Here is a 20518-nt window from a genome sequence, read left to right on the forward strand (position 1 = left end):
TCCTGGGAATATTTTGAGAATATTTTTCATAATTAATGTTATCAAAAATAATTAGCAATTACCCAGATGAAATTGCTTTAAAATTTACTTTTCTAAAAATATGAAAGTTGGTGTTTATTAAATTATCCATTCATGAACTCCTGTTGCACAACTAAAAAACCTACAAAGTTTGGTATTTAGCTAGAAACTCACTGTTACTGGCTGTATTTTGCTAAAGATTGATATCCCAAAGGGTATTTGTTTCTAGAATTCTTTGCATTTCCTCCAATTTCAAATATAACATTCTGTGGCTTCAAAACATGTAAGGATACTCCATATAACTCTTACGTAGCAAGATTATAGTCATATTATTTCTTGTGACTAACAATTGCTTCTATGAAATCAGTTGTATTTTATGTTAGATTTTGTTTTAAAAAGATCATGTTTTATTGTAAATCTCAGTGTCACTGTTTATTATATTCATATTTACAGTTGTCTTTCAGAGAAATCATCGATTTGTAAGGATTGAATTGAGGTGGGAAGAAGGGAATGACTGAGGATGAAACTGATGGTGGTGTTATTTTGATACTTAATATCATAAATATACTAGTAAACACTTTTTGAGTGTTTCTGAAATATGTGATCTCAAGTGTCATGTGAATATAACCATTTAAAAATATGACAATAAACATGTATTATTGTATCTAGGTGTTCTTCTGTGATTAAAACATATATGGTTTATTTGTGATGTTATGTGCTTTGGGATTCTGGTATTTGATGATACTCTGCCATCATCTAATTATGGGTCTATTTCAAGTGAAACAGTTCAAATTATAGCCTTGTACTAAAATATGTTTTTAAAAGTAAATTTATTATTTGACTCATGATCTAGACAGGATTTAACACATTCTACTTAAGATCAATTTCATTGTTGCTCTTACGGCTTTTGACTGGATTTTGTTTTAATTTAGTTTAGTTTTTGCCTTTTATTAGACTTTAGCTCTGTCTCCTCTGAAGATGAATGCTGACTGTAATTTATTTGCAGTTAATTAAACTCTACTGCATTTGACTTACTTCCTTCTTCCTTTCTTTCCTTCTCTTTTTTTAAAAATTTTTAAAATTTTTAACAGTGTGGCTTTCTTTTTAAAAGATAAGCAGTTGATTGGTAAGAGTAACTATTTCAAATGGTTTATATTCCTAAATGATACTTAGCTTCTTGATGAACTTATAAAATATTTTTTCTTACACAGTTTCCATACACAATTATCTACAGTGTTTTTAGGATGTGTTTTGGGATGATTAGATTGTTACACTGGATACATATTTTTTCTTGTAATTCAGTTTTACCACTCCCTCTTTGTACCTTAAAAGGAATGTTTTATTTTAAAGGCTAACATATAAGTTGAAAAGACCTGTCTACTTAATTTTTTAGAAATTATTTTAAGTTTTTAAAAAAATTCATAATGTCACCTTATTGTGCAGTATGATTACTGTTATTATATACAATTATGCTAAAGTATATTTAGGGGAAAAAAAGAGAGTTGATTACAATACAGAATTTCAGATAAAGTAGTTGAGAAAGGAGTTTTACATTTTAGGTAACTCTAATGGTATGTGACAATTAAGATCAAAGATTTCCAAGAAATTTCTCTGGTTGTCCAACATTGCCCTTTGTGTAGAATGATGCTGAAAGTCATATAATCAGTTATAGATGAAAATATGTGTGATTTCTGAAACCAACCAAGTGGTGTTCTTCTATGCTCAACTGAACATTTTAAAGAAATTTTTAAAGATTATCCATAAACTAACAGTTAGTGGTATGTCAGTTATATATTATGTGTTCTAGTTTTATATTCGCTGCCTAAAACTCTAGTGGAATGAAGTATTCCACTTCAGAAATCTCTAGACAGGCATTATTTTTCAGTAAGTAATATAATGACAAGGAGGTGTAGTTAAAGCTTTATAAAATGTCTAAGAAGTATTGTCTTTAAAGGTAAAAGAAATTTCACTTTGGGATATTGTAATCTAATTAAATCGAGGAGAAAAAAAGATTACATAAGATAGAATGTATTTTTTGCCTCTAGAAAGTGTTATAAATATTTTCCACAATGAAAAGAAAATGCCCATTATTTAGTAAAAAAAAAAAAAGTAATTTATTTTTGCATTTAACTTATGAAATTCCAAATTATTTGAAATTCTATCATTTATGAAATGATAAAATTTTAATTATGAACATTAAATATGCTTTGAAATAAATTTATAATAAATATTCACAGTGGATTTAAATTAAAATATGTTAATAAAATTATTACTGAACTATTATGGAATTCTTAAAAGGCAAGGAAAAATACCATGAAATATACTTTTCTCAAATGCCAAACATATTAATTTCCCATTGTTTCTGTTTTTATTTTACACATATAAATTATTATATTCATTCTTTCTTTGATTAATTTTAGTACCATATTTGAGACTTACTCATGGTTTGTCACTGCAATTTATCATGTACATTTATATGTTAAGCATTTTTATTGTTCATGCCATTGTCTTAATTCATATTTACATGTCTAACTATAAATTTGCTGATTTCTTTCTTTTGTTTCCATCATTATGTGCATTTAATTCATTGAAGAACAAGAAAAATATAACTCTTCCACAAAAGGTAAATATTAATGTAACTTTTTAAACAATTTAATATTGTTACTTTTATGTTTTAATATTTGAGCATTATATACATATATTTATTGAAATAATTAGCAAAACTACCAGGTAGTTAGTTCCCTGAATAATTTTGTAACGTATTTAGATTTAATTCTTTCATGTTATGAACTGTTCATGTCCAATAAGTAAATATTAGATTAAAATTATAATATTTGGGCTTCAAAATTGATTTCTCTAAATTGACTAGAAAACCATTCTTTTTGGAAAATATTAACGTACTGTTTATTTGTTTATTTTTATTTGTTGTCATTTCCATGCTCTCATCAATAAAGGGTTTAATTCTTAACTTTTATTCAGGGTAATATCCAGGTGTAATAACAGTAACTTTATTGAATGTTCTGGTCCCCCTTGCAGTCATGAATCTAGGAAGTTGCTGCTAAATATTACTCTTCTTGGCCTCAATAATTGTGGTAATAATCCACTAATTTTGCATTTCTGAGGGACCTAGGAAAGGCATATCACGCAGCCTGCTGCATTGGCAGATTGCTGGCCTCCTACTTTATTGTCTTATGGATCACCATTTCTTTGTGGTCTGCCCTTGGGTTTCATGTTGGTGTAGGTCTCAACCCATTCTTATGTGCCGCCCACACCATTTCCTATTCAGTGTTATTTTGACCTGATAATTAAATGTTTTTCAATGAGTTTTTATCCAGATGTAATAATTATCATAAAATTTAAATATATATAATGTTGAACAGTTTAATAAAAACATATTTACTCAATATTTGAATTTAGATTAAAGATTAGATTAATTTTTTGCCCATAGTAATCCTCAAAGTAGTCCCTAGAGTAGCAGCGTTCCTATTTTATGAATGAGGAACCTCAGGTTCAGAAAGATTTAGCAGGTTTCTCATACATAACACTTATGAGTAGTAGACTACAATATTCATTCTTCTTCCTTTTTTGATCTCTTTACACTATACTTTGATGTATTGTATTTTAGCACAAATCCCAAATATATTATCCCTGACTCTTAAATATATTGTGCTATATGGTATGTACCTCAATAAACAAAGTGAAATGGGACTTAGTATTAAATTCCTTTAGTTTGAATTTATAAAAATATAATTATATTTTCTGACACATATACATATTCTGATATAGTGTCTGACATAGTAGGTATTAAATACATATTAAAAAAATATTATTCAATGCGATCAAACGGTTGTTCCCTAGACTTTGTGTAAATTTCTGGCCATCTTGCATTTGAAATTCAGATATCAGAAACATATAATTTAGATTCAGCAGTAAAAATTGGCCAATATATTTGGTAAGTAGATTCAAAAGACTTTAACTGGATAGTCAAGATAAATTTTAGTGTGATAAGAGCATTAGAATTTAGAGCTCTTCCATGTATAGCATATATTATTCACTTATCTAAAAGAAAGAAAAAGATAATCTCCATTTAGATAATCTCCATATATATTATTACTAGCAAAACGTTATAATTAGCTGATCAAAACCTACACACAAAACCCATAAGTAGTACAACCTACAGTCTACATGAAATGAGTACATTTATTTAAAGCCTTATAATGGAGCATCTTAGATTGTCACATTTTTAGAGGATCAGTCTGTCCTGGCTGAGAAGTATTACCACCCTGCCAAGTCTTCCTTCGAGACCAGAGGTAGAGATGCTTCAAAGAATGGACCACATGACCAAAAACAACCAAAGAAGCACATGCCGAAATACATCCTGCAAGACACAGCAGCAAAGGATGCCATACCTCTCCACAGAGATTTCAGAGAGGGCATCTCACTCTCCAGAAGTTCAAAAAGTCCAGAAAGTATAGAAGCAAGTTCAAGAAATTTCTTTAAAGTCAGTTTTACACTCACATATCTCAAAAAAAAAAGGCCAAGTTTTTTTTTTAGCATAGAAACCCTACTGCAGTGAGCTGAAGTCCCCTGTTTTCTGAGATCCAGCATGTTGCAGAATTCAAGTTAGCATGAGTGAGTGCTCCCTGAGCAGATGAGGACTAAGACATTCTATTCTTATCTGACAATAAAGGCTAAAGAACTCCTTAGGGCAGGGTTTGTTTTTGGTGACTAATAGATGACTTGTAGGATGGCTGATGGTCCTAAATTGCCAGAGACTGTGAGGTTTCCCAGATGCAACACTTTTGGTGCTAAAACCAGGACAGTCGCGGGCACACTGGGAAAGTTGGTAACCTTAAATGTGGGGGACAGACTGTTAATTTTCCAGTATATGTTTGTAAAGCGACCTAAAGAGAGATGTAAAATACTATTAGTATTATTAATAGTAAATACAGTTTGCTGAACACTTACTAGGACAGTGACTCTAACAGTGCTATAAACTGTCTCATTATATATTCATAACCACCTGAGAAATAGTTATTATACTGTCATTTCCCAGTGGAGAGAACTAAAGCATAGAAAGGTTAAAAACTTGTGTCTTTCTTAGTCATTCATCTGGTAAGAGGTAAAACAGGGAATTAGATACCAACTTCTCTGTAACACCTTGTTCTTAATGCCTTTGTTCTAGAGGATTTTCAACATTTGATTTTATTCAGTCAAATGGCATTTATTGAGTACCTACTGTTCATGTATATTCACTTAATTGCAGTAACAGCACATGAGCAACTGAAAGGAAGTATTATAACCCCAGTTTTATAGAAATAGAATCAAAGGGGTCAAGAATTATGCCTAAGGTTAATAAAAAACTGCTGTGTGTCAGAGCCAGATTTTGATTCCATAGCACGTGTTTCGTCTGCTTTGTCATGTTACACCCATCGTGACATCAGGATCTTAGAGAGGCCCACTTAGACTTCCTGCCTCCTCCTGAGGACCCAACTTTTCACCACTCAGCTTAATATTCTAATACCTGGCTTGTCTCTCAGATTACTGTGCAACTTGAGAGAACAAAGCTGGTGTATTTTAATAAAGGTAAATCATCCTTAGGCTTGAGGAGTTAACTGAGGGACTATAAATATTCATCCTATTTCACTTACTTTTTACTTCCCTCTTTTATGTTGAAAGCTGAGAGAGCATATCATTTTAGGCTTCACATTTTAGGCATATTTTAAAGTATTCCTTCAAAAAATAAGCCAATTTTTCCCTCTCTGCTACATTTCTTGGACAGTTTTAAAGAGCCCATGAATGTAGTTTGGGGGCATCGAAATAATGATATAAGAAGACCAAAACTGAACCAGAAATTAAATGACTTCAAGGTGAGAAAAATGTTATTGTCATAATAAATTTCTAATTTGCATATTTTTAGATAATATTTCTTAAGTGCAGTAACATTGTGGCTTTTAGGAGAAATTTTGAGTCATTACAAAACACATCATACTGTATTTTCTACAAGTATGTATTTCCTTTGTCATAAAAATTGTGTAATTTACACACATGGAGAAATGAGGCTGAGTTCAGGTGATTTAGAAAATGATTTGTAGAGGAACAGAGTAAATAGGAATTTTTTGCTTTTCATTTTTCACTGATAAAATATATAATTATTGTAACCAGATCATTGGTTCTATTAAAGGATTGTCTGTAGTGAACTGTATTAAGCATGCGAGGTTTCTATGACAATGCTCAAATAGATTATCTATACTTCTTTAAATGTTGGCAAGAACAGTTTGAATACTAAGTTATGGAAAATATAATTTTATGTAAATATTAAGCATTAACCTTAATTTGGAATAATTCATATGCAAAGGTAAAAAACATTAATTTTAATGATTTCTGTTATTAGTTATTGAATAGATCATTTTTGTGCACTTATTTTAAGAGTTTGTTATAGTTGTGAGACACATTATAGGAAGAAATTATATAAGTTGACTTTTGCTAAAATATGTAAAATATGTTTATTTTTCAGAATCAATATAATTTTAACTGTCAATGAATTGCCAAGGATTTCAATTTTATTTTCATTTTTATTATTATCTAGTAGTTAACATATTAGGCCAGGTAATCCTTTTCCTGTTGTTAAATATTAAGCTTCCAAAGATACAAATTTCTTAACCTTCTTGGGTATTGCTTCTTCTGAAAACTTATTTTGAATATTTGAGAATACATATTCATAAATATGTAGAATGCCATTAGTAAAGTTATCATTTATTCATTTCATGTCTTTTGCAACTAACCCATACATTTAGTTGTATTTCTAGCCTTCTCTTTAAACTACAGGGATACAGAGGGTAAAGCATCCTAAACAGAGCAAATCAGAAGTTATGGTTTTCACCCTTTTCCCCATTCTTATTCACATGTGTTTATTTATAATATTATTGTGGACTTTTAAAAATGTCAAAGTGTTTGCCACTTATATCAACCAAGTCTCAATTTACAAGAAATACCCAATTGACAAAGTCATTACTCCTTTCTTCCCAAGCTTTGTAGGAAAAGTGCAAAAGAAAATAGAATGCAGGTAGGCGTCTAGTCACGTCCTTAGGTTTTTTTGTCCTATAAAAATGTATAGGCCCTCCAAATCTCGTAAAATGTGGGAAGGGGCTCAAAATAAATTTGCTTTGAATTTAGCAAAGAAAATATTTAAAGTTATGCCACGTCAAGCCATTCAAGATATAATATACTGCAATTATTTTTATTGGAATAATGACAAATTATGGAGAAAAATAATAGAGATCACTTGGAATGAACAACATGACCCCTCAGCGTTTGGTTTCATTTTCTTCTGGAGAAGCCTTAATTACATGGCCTGCTCTTCATGAAGATCATATTCTAAGAAGTGCCTCATGAGTAACACGGTGTTCTCTCTCAAAATCTGAATACCCTTTAAAAAGCTCTTTAATCCTGTGTAACAAAAAAAGGACAAAGCAAAGAGAATACTCTTTCGCTGAGTCTTTCTTATCTCTCTGGTACTAGTATTTTCAGTGTTATACTGGGGCTTAGCAATTTTGGCACTGAGAAGTGGTGTTCAGTTCCTGAACTTGTTTTACAAAGCTCAGTGAAAATAAACATGCTAAAGCAGAGGTGGTCTTGTGGTTTTGAATCCAATAGTATTTGAGTAATTATATATATATATATATATATATATACAGCTTTACTTTTCCACATCTTCCAATATTTCATTTCAATGATCTAGACCAAAATTCATGTTTTTTTATTTAAAAGACCTTAAAGGATATGTGATATTTTCATTTTAACATTTGTTTACTTTTTTACTTCTAATGTTTCCCATGTTTGCCCTTTCTGAGAGATGCATTGGATCAACAGGGCAGCTCCACTAACATAGAATTCCCCCTGTATCTGCTGTACAGCAAGGAAGCAGAGACACCAGTTTTTATATTCACAAAGCTCAGTGGCATATTCTAGTTATTAGCCAGACAGACTGAATTATCCTGTCCAGTATTATCATGTATCACCTTGACACACGTACTAGCTAAAGTTGTTAGAAAATAAAATGATAATAGTCTTGATATTTTAGTATATTTCATTATATATTTTGATCATCCCTATCCTGTTTTACAGTCATATTTCACCTAGAACACTTGAAAAATATTTAAAAGTTTAGCAACATATTAATGTAGGTCACTTTTTCCTATAAACACAGACATTTGAAATTTAAAATTCATGTTAATTTCTAGATGCATGGGGGAAATGTGAAAGATTTAAGGATTTGGAAATCAAAACAAATGCATTTTTATGTGAATTCAATTCAGGAATAATCTTTAAGATTGTCTTTATCAAAGCCTAATGCTTAAAATGATTCTAACTGAAACATAACTATATTTGCTCTATATTTAAGCAAGTTGCAAATGTCTAGTAAGTGAAAAGTTTCCCAGAAAATCACATTCTGCTTGGAGGAGATGTTATCATAGAAGTTTACAGTGATGAGGGAAGGAAGATTTATTAAAGATTCTTTGGCTTTTTTTTTTACCCCTTGAATAAACGTTTGAAAGGGATGGGTCTGAAAAAATGAATATAAGAGACAAACAGCATTTGCAAATGATTTCAGCATATTTGTAAGCTCATCAAAGATCATCCACAATGCTAGATTAGAAAATCTTAGCAAAGCAGGTGACATGAAAGGGAAGTAATTTCTTATCTAAATTTTTATTTTTGATAATATATAATACTTTCCCTTAGAAAATTGTAATAAATTACAGTACTTTGTAAATTATATTTGCTTTTCTCACTCTGTATGCTACAATCAGAATTATTCTTGTTGAGTTTTAAAATACAAGGATATTTTAGGTTTTTAATTTAAACCCTAAAAATAAGTTCCAGTATTGTAATTTCTTAATTGTAATATTGAGTTGATTATGACACATATAGATTCACCTGATAAAAATGCCGGAGTGTGGAATTGCAATTTATGTAGACTAAAGTTATTCTAAAGAAAAGGGATCATATTCAATGAATATTTATTTTTGTAATAATAAACTTAATTTTAGAGAAGTTTTAGATTTACAGAAAAGTTATACCAAAAGTTTAGGGAATTCTCGCCCCCCCACCCACATACGCATAATTTCCCCTATTACTCATCTTACATTAATGTGGTACATTTGTGCAATTGATGAACCAACATTGAAGCATTGCTACTAACCAAATTTTATAACTTACATTTTGGTTTACACTTCGTGTTACATATTTTATGGCTTTGACAAATGTATAATGTCGTGTCATTTTGCAGTATCATACAGAACAATTTCACTGCCCTAAATATTTCCTGTGTTCCACCTATTCATCCCTTTCCTACCCTTCTAAACCCCTGGCAGCCATTATCTTTATATCAATCGTTACATGTTCTCAATTTATTTTCTTAAATAAATTAAGGTGTAATTCTAAGAAACACAATTTGTTCAACACAGAATATACATCCTTCAATTTTTAGAAAGTATAGTGAAAAATTCCAACCTAAAAATCTTATTTTATAAAATTTCAATGTTAATTACATTTTAGGGCAAAGAAAGATGAATTGTTTAATATACTATTTAATATTTAAAATGTTAATTACCTATAATTTACAATTATAGGTAAATGTATTCTGTAGTAAAAATACTTATATTCTGACTTTATCATATGAAGCTAAATTTTCATTAAAGACTAAGTAAAATTACATGTCATTGTTATTTTTTGTAGAATATGTGAGATTTACTTAACTCTATTATGTGGCTACTATGAAATTTCTTAAAAGCAAAACCCCCAAAGTTTACACTTTTCAAATTTTTTAATAAATTTTTATATAGTTGCATTAGTTTACAATGTTACCAGCATTCATAATGTTAACTATAATGTGAATTTAATGCTAGGATTTGGGGGAGAATTAAAATTTTATTTTATATTTTTTAAATTTGCCATTGACATTAGCAAATTCTTTTTAGAAATCATGTAAATTTAATGGAATCGTTTTCTGGTTCAAATTATGATAAACATCCAAATTTTTATCTATAAACTTATTTTACTATTAAGATCGACACACCTGTAATCCACAAATAGTGACTTTTTATTCCACAATGTAGGTTGAAAATTAAAATGCAAAAACAAGCAAAATCTTTAGCAGAGGTAAACAACTTCCAAAAGTGAATGTTTTCCATTGACATTTATGAAAAACCTTTTACTGAAACACAATAACTTGTATAAACACATTTCAAAATACACACTAATATACATATAATCAGGAAATAAAGAGAAATACTAAAAAAAATGGGTGCAATAATGTATAAGTATCTGATTCATATGAGTAAATCATTGATAAGCTATTTACGTTTTGCTTTGGTTCTTGGAATTTAATATCAAGCAATGAGATGGCATAGCAGTTCAGTTGGTGTTGGAAGACAAAGAGGTCCACTCAGATTTTGAGTCAACGTATGTATTTGTAGATATTCTTTCTCTGAGAAATTAAAAGTTGTCAGTTTTAACTTCTTTAGGAATAAAGCTAGTAAATTACTGAGTTTTGGATGGTATAAGTGAAGTCCTTTAAAGCCATTTTAAAGAATCAATTGGGCTACCACTATCTTATGATTTAGTTTTGAGTTTTGCAAAATGAAGATTTAAATCCAACTATATCATAAGCTAGTAATTCTATGTAGAGATGGAGGTGCTATCCAGTAAATCATTGCAATTTTTTTAGACTGCTTCAAGTAAGAAGCTCGCAGAAATACCCTTTCCAGTGTTATAAACAATTGTCCTCCCTAATAATTACAAAATGCTAAGAGTGAAGTTTACTAAGCTGTGGGCTAATCAATATAAAAAAATTAGTTTAAAAATGTATATAATCTGCATAAAGTAGTTATGCTGATATCATTTAAATCTGTTTATATTAAGTTGACATTGCTTTGAATTGCTTTAATCTTTAATTACAGAGTCCAGCTGATTACAATTCATTTGACTTCCTAAAAGTTCAAAGCAGATAACTGAGCCCTTACCCAGAGGTACCCTGCATTCCATTGGCAGAATGCAGAAAACAAATATTTGCCCATTTTCTTATATTGCATATGACTTCTTATAAATATAACTCATATTTTCAGTAAATTTTTCTCTATTCCTAATTACTCTCAAGTGGAATTTTACTTTATACTGTTCATTATGAATCTTATATACTTATATGCTGTCAGGTAATTAATTTCTGAAATGCTCTCCTCAAGCTTTTCATTGAACCATCTTCTAATCATAATAATAGTTACCATTTTCTGTCTCTGAAGTCAACATTTTCAAACCAAGTTTGCGTCATTGCTTAATTCACATAACTTTAAGGTTAGGGATTAATAATGTCTGTCTAATTTACTGAATTTAAGTAAAAGCTAAATGTTTAATAATTTAGTTTTTAAGGTATAATTAAAATATATAACCACACATTTCAAACTTTAGTAGTCTGTACCTGAATACATAAAAAAACTTCATATTTGCTTAATTTTCAAAATGGGTGCCAGTTTTTTTTTTTTATTAAGGATGATAGGCTAAGTTTAATCATCACAAGTGAAAAATTTGTCCACAAGTGCCTCTGTAAAACGTTCGTAGTTCATTGAAAGCTGCAATTCTTCCCCTCTAAAGAGTCACATTTGCTACATAGGAGAATGATAAAAGCTTAAATGGAATATATTTAAATTTGATTTAAACTGTAATTTACATATTACAAATTAAAGAAGTAAAAGTTTTTAGTCATATTTCAAAACTTAGTAATTTTATAAATGTAGTTCAGACAAAGCCATCCGAAACAGGGAACTAATCCTTTCTCTTAGTAAATCCATGTTTAGAACTGGCAAATATTTGTAAAAAGGTACTGGTAGGAATTAATGATTTAGTAAGAAATTTCACAGTAAAGTAGGTGCTTATTGATTAAAACAGTTTTCAGGTAACTACTGTTAGCTGAGGATATAAATGGGTGCGTGCATGCACATAAGCATGTGCATATATGTGTGATGTGTTAAGTATGTATATTTATTTTCTCTATATATGTACATGCAACAGCCAGTTGATTAAATAGAAAAGATTTTCACAAATAAATTTTCAGAATATCATTTCTGAAGAGTATAGAAAATATGTCATACTAAATGAAGAAATAGAATACTTGTCTTCTGTTACTAACATTTATGTTCCCCATTCTGTGTGATTTAAATCATTTTCATCATTAGATTAACAGTTGCTAGTATTGTATATTCTACTTTTCATTTATTAATCATGTCATATTTCTAAATTACATTTAATTGAAGTCATACCAAAAACATTGAACTCTTAAACCATTCAGTACCTAAAAGGTGCTTCACGTGTTTTAATAGGCTTCCATTGTGTGTTTTCACAGCAAGCTTAGTAGTGGAGGAGCGCACAAGACAGATGAAAATGAAAGTGCATCGATTTAAGCAGACAACAGGGTCTGGTTCTAGTCAAGAACTTGATCGCGAGCAATATTCCAAGGTAAAATTAGTAATATCCAAACAATAGTATCCCTCTTAGAAATGTACAATGTGTGTACAAGACAGAAACTAGCAAGCATAAAAGTTATATAAGAGAAGTTATTCAAACCATTCAAATGATAGTCTTGCATCATAATTCCTACCAAATCCTGGAAAGCCTCTCTCCTCTTGATATTTTTCACAAGATATAACTGTGTTTATTAAAATATTATTTATTAATAAGTTTAATATTTTCTGAAAAGGAAATACACATAGACACTTGAAATTAAAGTCAGATTCCCACAAGCAATATATGTGTAGCCATTTTATCAGTAGATGTCATTCAAATCTTTTATTTAAAATATTAAGATACATATTCTATACTCTTAAATAATAGATATATTTTAGGTTGGTATTGACTATTCAGATTTTTTAGTGAATCATTTAAGATTTCTTATTTGCTCTGTCTTTGGTAATAAAAGTAACTGATTTCAAAGTTTTAGAAACTGAAATCCACACATTTTCAAGTGCTGATTAAGCATTTAATTTATATATTAATATTATTTTCTAAGGAAACACTAAGCAATTTATAAACTGTAACTAATATCTAATAATTTCAATTAAGATTTGCATAGAATTTTATATTTCATGAAGTAATTTTATATATATTGTCTGATTTATTTAATATTTTTTTTAGAATACTATAAAATTGTCAGCTACCATTATAAGTGAAACTTTGTCATAATTAATTTGATGTTAAGGAACCCTTTTGGAAGTAATGATCCATTGGAAATTTAAAATTAAGTAAGAACTGCACTAAATTAGTACTGTTAGTTTGAAATACAAACCTAGAAATACATACTTATTTTGCAGTAATGAAATTCTTCACCCTATAACCATATGTTCATCAGAAACTAATACAAAAAATAGAGGTGCTTACAAAATATGATACATTACCACATAGGCTACCATAGGGTCATGTGTATTGGACAAAGTCTATCACTTTCCATCTTAGGTCATATAGGTTCCCAACTCAGACAGTGCTAAGGTCACTGTGTTTCAGGGAGGCATAATTTCCTAGAATCTGAACAACTTTTAAGAAGTAAAAATAGTAAATAGTAAGCCAAATATCATGTTGGTCCATAGAGTTGCTGATTCCATATGCATATATCGTCGCTACAGCTTATTCTTTATGATATTATCACTTTATCATCTTACTTCTCTGTCTTCCTTATGGATTTCACCATCATTTTTATTTTCTTTTACTACAAATACAGTAAGAATTAGAAGGCCAGGGTAATTTAGGTTTATCCTCCACAACTGGATGTAGTTATGTGAAAAGGCCTTTTAAACTGGAAATGCTTCATTAAACTGGAAATAATTCATCAATTTCTTAGCATTATGTAAAAGGATTAGGTGAAATAGAGAAGCAGGAGGAGAGAGGGCCAGTATAGGAAGCAAGAAAACATTAAGTATGGAACCCAGGGGAAAATGCTAAAAGTCTTCTGGATCATTTGAAATGAGCTTTCTGGTAAGCCAATAGAAAAAATCCACAAAATGAAGAGCTCTAGATGTCTGAACCACCAGTAATACTTAGTCATAATAAATCAAAAGTAGGCTTATCTTATATTGGAAAGTTCCAAATTCTGTGGCCCAAGGAAATATGAAACTTGAAAACACCTCAAACTCCCTTATTTCTACTCCAACTTCCTTATTTAGCAAAATATAAAAATGGAACCCATTAGAAAGATGGTGATTTACCAGGAAGAATAAGACTTCTTGTGTAGCGTGAAGCCTAGAACTCCTCATTTGGAACTTAGACACCATTTTTTTCTTCTTCTTATATCATTGAAATGTATATATTACTTCAGTTTAATTTGGAGTTTCTCATATGACTTTGAATTTGCACACAATTAAATTAACATATTTTTCTTTCCTTTGCACATGCTCCTTCTTTCTCTCTCTCATTGCATTAGAAGTCATCTAAAAGATCCATTCCTTTCAAATGTATTATCCTTGCTCTTACTATGTAAATTTATGCTGCTATATTAAGTAAAATTATTATAAATTATAATACCAATCAAATGGGAAATCAAAGAGATGGTAAATAAAAACTTTATAAGAATTTAGGAAAATATATAAGATAAAAACCACAAATGATTAGCTTATTTTTATATTTTATGTCAAGTAAAAGATAAAACTGTCCACAATTCTGTTGTTTGTAGTATGGCCTAATGCTGACAACAGAATTTTTAAATATTGTACAATAGCCATATCGGTTCATCCAAACCTGTTAGACATACTTGAGAAATTATTTTTTTCCATTTTTAATTTTTTGCACCAATATTTTTATAATTTACTTCATGAAAATCTATTTCATTACTATAATAAACAACCAATATTATCATAGATTAAATTGTGCGCTTCATTCTTTTATTGACTCTTTTTTGCTGTCTTAATCCATTTGATATTTTAGATGAAGCAATACACATTAGTTGATCCTGCCAAATTAGAAATTAGTTAGCCGTTCTCAAAATGTTTGTATCTAAACATCAATAGAATTAGACTTTCTTTGTGGTCATGAATTATCAGAGGAATGTAGTAAAATTTCTGAGATGCTTTTTGAAACCTGATACTGCTTTAAAAGTTTAAATGATCCTGACATTCATCTTTAATAAGTAATTAACTTTGCTTTTGAAAAAGCACAAAACTAATTTGGTATCCTTGAAATTTGTCACCAAGGTTTTTTTTCTTATTGATGATATATAGAGTTGCATGCCTAGATGATGGAGTAACAGTCATCACTTCAGTGTGAATTTGAATGTAGGCTCTTACATTTTAAAGTGTGTTTATGTTTCTCTAACCTAGGTACAGCAACCATATTTGAAGTGACAGGTTTTGTAGGTAGTTGCAGACTATGTTATTACTTCTAAAAGTAACAACCCCACAATTAGACTTCCTCTCACATCAATGACTTATTTCCTTGCTATAGTGATCAATATAATTTCCTCTTTAGTATATTTTGTTCCTCAAAGTGTATTAATGTAATTTCATTAAAATATTTAATTGCTTAAAAAGCGAATTTAATAAATCATGCTTGATATTGTATCAATGATTCTTTACATTTTTAACACATTTTGAAAAAAGTGAATGTAGTACTAAAAAGTAAATGTGAATATCTTTCATTTTCTTCAAATAATCAGTGTGATGGAAAAGTGAGCTCATGTCAAATGATCAGTTATTCTGTACCCCAGTGTAGAAAAGTATAATAGGACATGCAATCTTTTAAAATTTCTTGTTGTGGGGAGTGAATGTAACTAAGTGGCTAAGTGCCTGCCTCCCACATACGAGGTCCCAGGTTCAAAGCCCCGTACATCCTTAAAAAAAAAAATTCCTTGTTCCTAATTCTTTGCAGATTATAGAACTCTTGAGTCCTTTCTCTAAGATTATTTTAAAAATATAATTGTTATATACTTCTTTTTGTACATATAGATCCAGATTTTAGTATCAGTTTATTTAATATACTTTAACAAGAATTATTTGTATATTTTCTTAAAAGAAATAGAGTCCATTAAGATTCATTAAAATTCCTCTGATATGGAGCACGAATTACTTTTCTACAGGTTTAATAACATTTGATATTTTTACAACTTTATTATTCAGGCATCTAAAATTAAATTCCTTGGTAGGAAACTTGAATACTCAAATGTTTATGTGTTCTTTTAATTTATATGTTATCTTATATTCTGGTACCTAATATGAGGCACTCAATCATATATTATTTAAAATTGTGTATAATTGTTTATATACTCACAATTTGTTATAATACATTTATAAATACAATCATATTATATATAAAGCTGTCTACTGCATGATCTTTTGCAATATGACATTGAAGCAGAAAGAATAGGCTACCTGCTCTGACATTACATTTTTTAATCTTTTATCTGATGAGTCCTCATTTAAGGAATTAATACTAAAGATGAATTTAAAAACACCTTTAAATATGATATATTAAATACTGAGAGTTAAATAGGAATCACATTTTTTACTTTTGACATTGAGTTGGTAATTTAAATCTAAAAATATCTACTAGAACAATAATAAAGGTAAAGTTTGATTTTTGACTGTTGCTTTACTCATATTTGGCCCACCCCTTGGTTTTAAAATCAGCCCTTTTTTTGTAAAGAGATGTATTTTTGAAGCAATATAAAAGACAGTATATGAAGTCTGAGAATAGAGAATGTATGTAGGGAATTTAATAGCTTTGGCAAGAATCAAGAAGTATAGACAGATGGAAGCAGCCCCTACAGGACAGAATAGAGGGTGAATAAAATAGGCAATGATGAAATTAAAATCAAGGAAAGAGCAACTGATGTTTTAGAAAACAAATGAGTAATACAATTTTAAAGTTTTAAGTATATACAAATAATTAATTGAATGACTATTCCATCCAAACATTTAATTTTTATGTGTAATTTATAATTCAGACTATCATAAACCATGTCTTACCATTCAAAGTGTATAGAATTCTTACACTGGAAATTATATATTATGTTAGGGCTTGAAATGGCTGTAACATGTCATTTATGGATCATTTCAAATTCGACACCTACTTTTACAAAGGTACACTTCAAATTGATGTGGCCTAAGTATTCATTAACCTTACCATGTATGTCTCTTTTTCCCACGATCTGATGATGGAGCTCTCACTTTCTTGTTTTTGATCTTTAGTATAACATACATACAGATCAGTACAGAAGCTGTGATAACGTCTCTGCCAAATCATCAGATAGTGATGTCAGTGATGTGTCTGCCATTTCCCGAACCAGCAGTGCCTCTCGCCTCAGCAGCACAAGCTTTATGTCAGAGCAATCTGAGCGTCCCAGGGGTAGAATCAGGTGAGTTGGCAAAACTGTTGATATAAACTGATTCTTCATCCTTGGTATAAAAACCCAACTAGCCTCCTGAATATTCTTCTCGAATACAGTTTAGATCAAGTAATAGAAACATTTTATTAAAATATCTGGGCCTGGAATGAGGTGAACATTTATTGACTATTAATCACCAGTAGACTAGTACTGTCTACTATCAGATTTAGCTTATAACCATATTCATCATTTTAGAAATTATTCACAGTCACATTTGCAGGAGTTTCTTATGGTATGTTTAAATTCATAAAGCATAGTATGTTTAAATTCTGACCCTTTATTCCAGGGTCAGAAAACTTTTTCTGTGATAAAACATATGAAAAATATTTCAGGCTTTACAGGCCATCCAGTCTTGGTTGCAGCTACTGAATTCTGTCATTGTAGCACAAAAGCCACCTAAAGAAAATGAACTTGGCTATGTTCCAATAAAATTCTACTTACTAAAACAGGCAGCAGGCCACATTTATTCCGTAGGCTTTCTGGGTAAGGTTGGTGAGTCTGACATCACCATACATATCCCTAGTTTATGTTTTGTGAGTGGTAAGAAATTTGCATGAAGTTTGTTTAAATCACCAATCAATAGTATTCTCACATCCTTTACAAGGAAAAACCTGATGAAAGGGAAAAGACCTTAGAAATAACAAGTCCCAACTTAAGTAAATTGGACTCATTGTTTACAAAACATATTTATTTGTTCCTTAACCAGATTCCATAAATAGATGTTTCACTTAAGAAATATTGGGGTTGAAGAGAGACCCAATTATTATAAATGTTCAAAATAGGAACAGTTACCTTCCTAATACCCTGAAAGTCTGATATTCTGATAAATTTGGATGATTTACAATAAAATATGGCCTATTCCTTTTTTTTTGTATTGTCTCCTTGCAACCAGCTCATTTGTAAAAGCAAATTGAGAGTTGTTGTCTTTCTGTTATTTAACATTTTGTACTTTAATAATCTACATTAAAAATTGCAACTGATAAAGGTATACTAGAGCATAGTTTATCTCAACTTGACAGTCTTAGCATCTGGTTCTAACAGAATATTAAGTTCTTTAAAATTTAAGAAAAAAGAAAAGCAAAAAAAATGTGACTGTATTGAGTTGCCTGGGGTCATTGTGTAAAAACTATTCTAATTCCTTCTTATTGAAATAATATTAAGATACTATGTTTCAAAACCTATTCAGTTTAGCAAATGAATATACATAGAGGACTTTTTAAAACTTTTACTTTTAAACACTAAAATAATTTTTTAGAAGATTGAAAAACCATAAAACCTAGAAGTAATTTTTATGTTCATTATAAAGTGAATTACCTTGAGTCCTAGGTTATAAAATGCTACTATTTAATAGACTTCATATTACTAAGCAATTACATAGAATAATATGTGGATCCATGCTACTGAATATTCAAGAATATCCTTTCAAAACCATAGGGCTCTTCAAAAATTTATCTTCAGGAAAAATTTGATTGCATAAGTTTTGAGAAAGAAAGTGAAGAACAGAGAATCCTTAGGCAGCTCAGCCAAGCGACCATAGTGGATAGAAGAAAATTATGTTAGTGGGTTGAGGCCAGTATTAATTTGTGGAGAAAATGCTAATACAATAAACCAACCCTAATTACAACAATATTATCACAAAAAGAAAAAGAGAATTTCTTATTTTGTTTATTCATATGACTTTTCTTTTTTAGTGAATGTTACAGGGTATAGGGGTGCAGACATTAAAAGGGTACAAGAATTTTTTACTGACAAATCAAATTAATCTAGGCACATCTCTCTTTTCAGCATCCTTTTCCTTTCTCTATAGTTTAGAACCCACTTGATGTACCTCACTAATGAAGGATGTTAATGTGGGAAAGTGTAGTAGGGGGAGGGAGAGGAAATTTTTTATGTAACATTTATGTAATATAAAGCTTCTTTAAAAATAAAAAAAAATTATAATAAAAGAGGCCATTTGAACTCAGAGTTTATTTTTTTGTAGATAGATTGTGTAAATCTAGGTTGTAAAGCTAATGGCTGAACAAATCCTCCTCCTAAGCTAATACGAAAGAGCTGCATCTCTCATAGTCTAGATTTCAGCTCAGTGATTCTCCATATATGGCACACATTTTAGAATACTTAAGAGGAATAGAGAGAGAGAGAGATACAGGAAAGGAGAGATCTCTTCTGAGATTCAGTCTAGTTAATGCTTCTATAGTGTTTCTGCCTAACCCATTCTTCTCCCTACCATCATATGTCCTTAAAAGTTGGTGGAGCCACTTGCACAGAAACACATGCACACAAACACAGAGAAAGAATTATTTTCTTCCACTATGACCCCTGTAGTAAAAAGCTGACAGAAGGGAGTTTGGAATGAGAAAGCCAAAAAAAAACCAGTATAAAAACACCAAAATGCTGTTTCCCTGATGGTAATCAAGAGTTGTAGGTTTTTGGGCTTTAAATATTCCTTGCTGCCGTAGTTAACACTGTGAGGAGCTCTTGTTCTCAATGTATTAATGTTTTTCATTAATTTTTTTCTTTAGTAACTAACATCTGCCTGTGTTTTACACTTCTGTTTATTTAAGTTGATAGTTAAAAGATGAGTAAGACTTATCCATTGTGATTATAGAATATATTTGTACCATAAGTAGCAGCAAATTTTTGAGTTGCTATCACATGTAAGGACTTGATTGTTTTCTAAGACTACATTAAAGTACAATATATTACCCATCTACCTAAGGAGATTATAATCTCTTGAAGAGTTTAAAACCTCTCTCTTACATTCCAGTTCCCTTTTTATGTCTTAGCTGAAATCATCCTATGACTCATGACATATTTTATTATACATTGCTTTGAATGACCTTTATTCTGGAAGTCAATAAAAGCATCTGAAGAGAACATACAACCCAATCTTATCCTTATATAAAACTATGATGTATAGGCTTAAAATACCATGTATGGTTTTGTTTTCCTCTAATGTATTATGAACTATGAAAATGTCTAGATAAGCACATCTGAAATGAGCAGTGGGTTGCAAAGGCTTTCATGTAATTTATAGACCGGGGTTTTCCAAACACCGCTTACTACATTTTCCTGCAA

At 30.1% G+C, this 20518-nt stretch overlaps 1 protein-coding gene across 50 annotated transcripts in view; it reads left to right on the forward strand.

Moving 5' to 3' along the window:
• Positions 1 to 20518, forward strand: part of RIMS1 (regulating synaptic membrane exocytosis 1) — a 538768-nt gene that overhangs the window by 391840 nt on the left and 126410 nt on the right. For 15 of the 50 annotated variants that reach the window (XM_058306992.2, XM_058306985.2, XM_058306994.2 and 12 more), the window contains 3 exons: positions 2612 to 2641; positions 12419 to 12531; positions 17244 to 17410. The exons of 21 other annotated variants lie outside the window; for them this stretch is intronic. In XM_058306992.2, coding sequence (XP_058162975.1) covers positions 2612 to 2641; positions 12419 to 12531; positions 17244 to 17410 — 310 coding nt within the window. The remainder of the gene's footprint in view (positions 1 to 2611; positions 2642 to 12418; positions 12532 to 17243; positions 17411 to 20518) is intronic. 14 more of the 50 variants (XM_058306986.2, XM_058306996.2, XM_058307003.2 and 11 more) reach the window with 1 other exon arrangement.

This window comes from Dasypus novemcinctus, chromosome 11 (assembly GCF_030445035.2).
Source record: "Dasypus novemcinctus isolate mDasNov1 chromosome 11, mDasNov1.1.hap2, whole genome shotgun sequence".
Taxonomy (NCBI): Eukaryota; Metazoa; Chordata; class Mammalia; order Cingulata; family Dasypodidae; genus Dasypus; species Dasypus novemcinctus.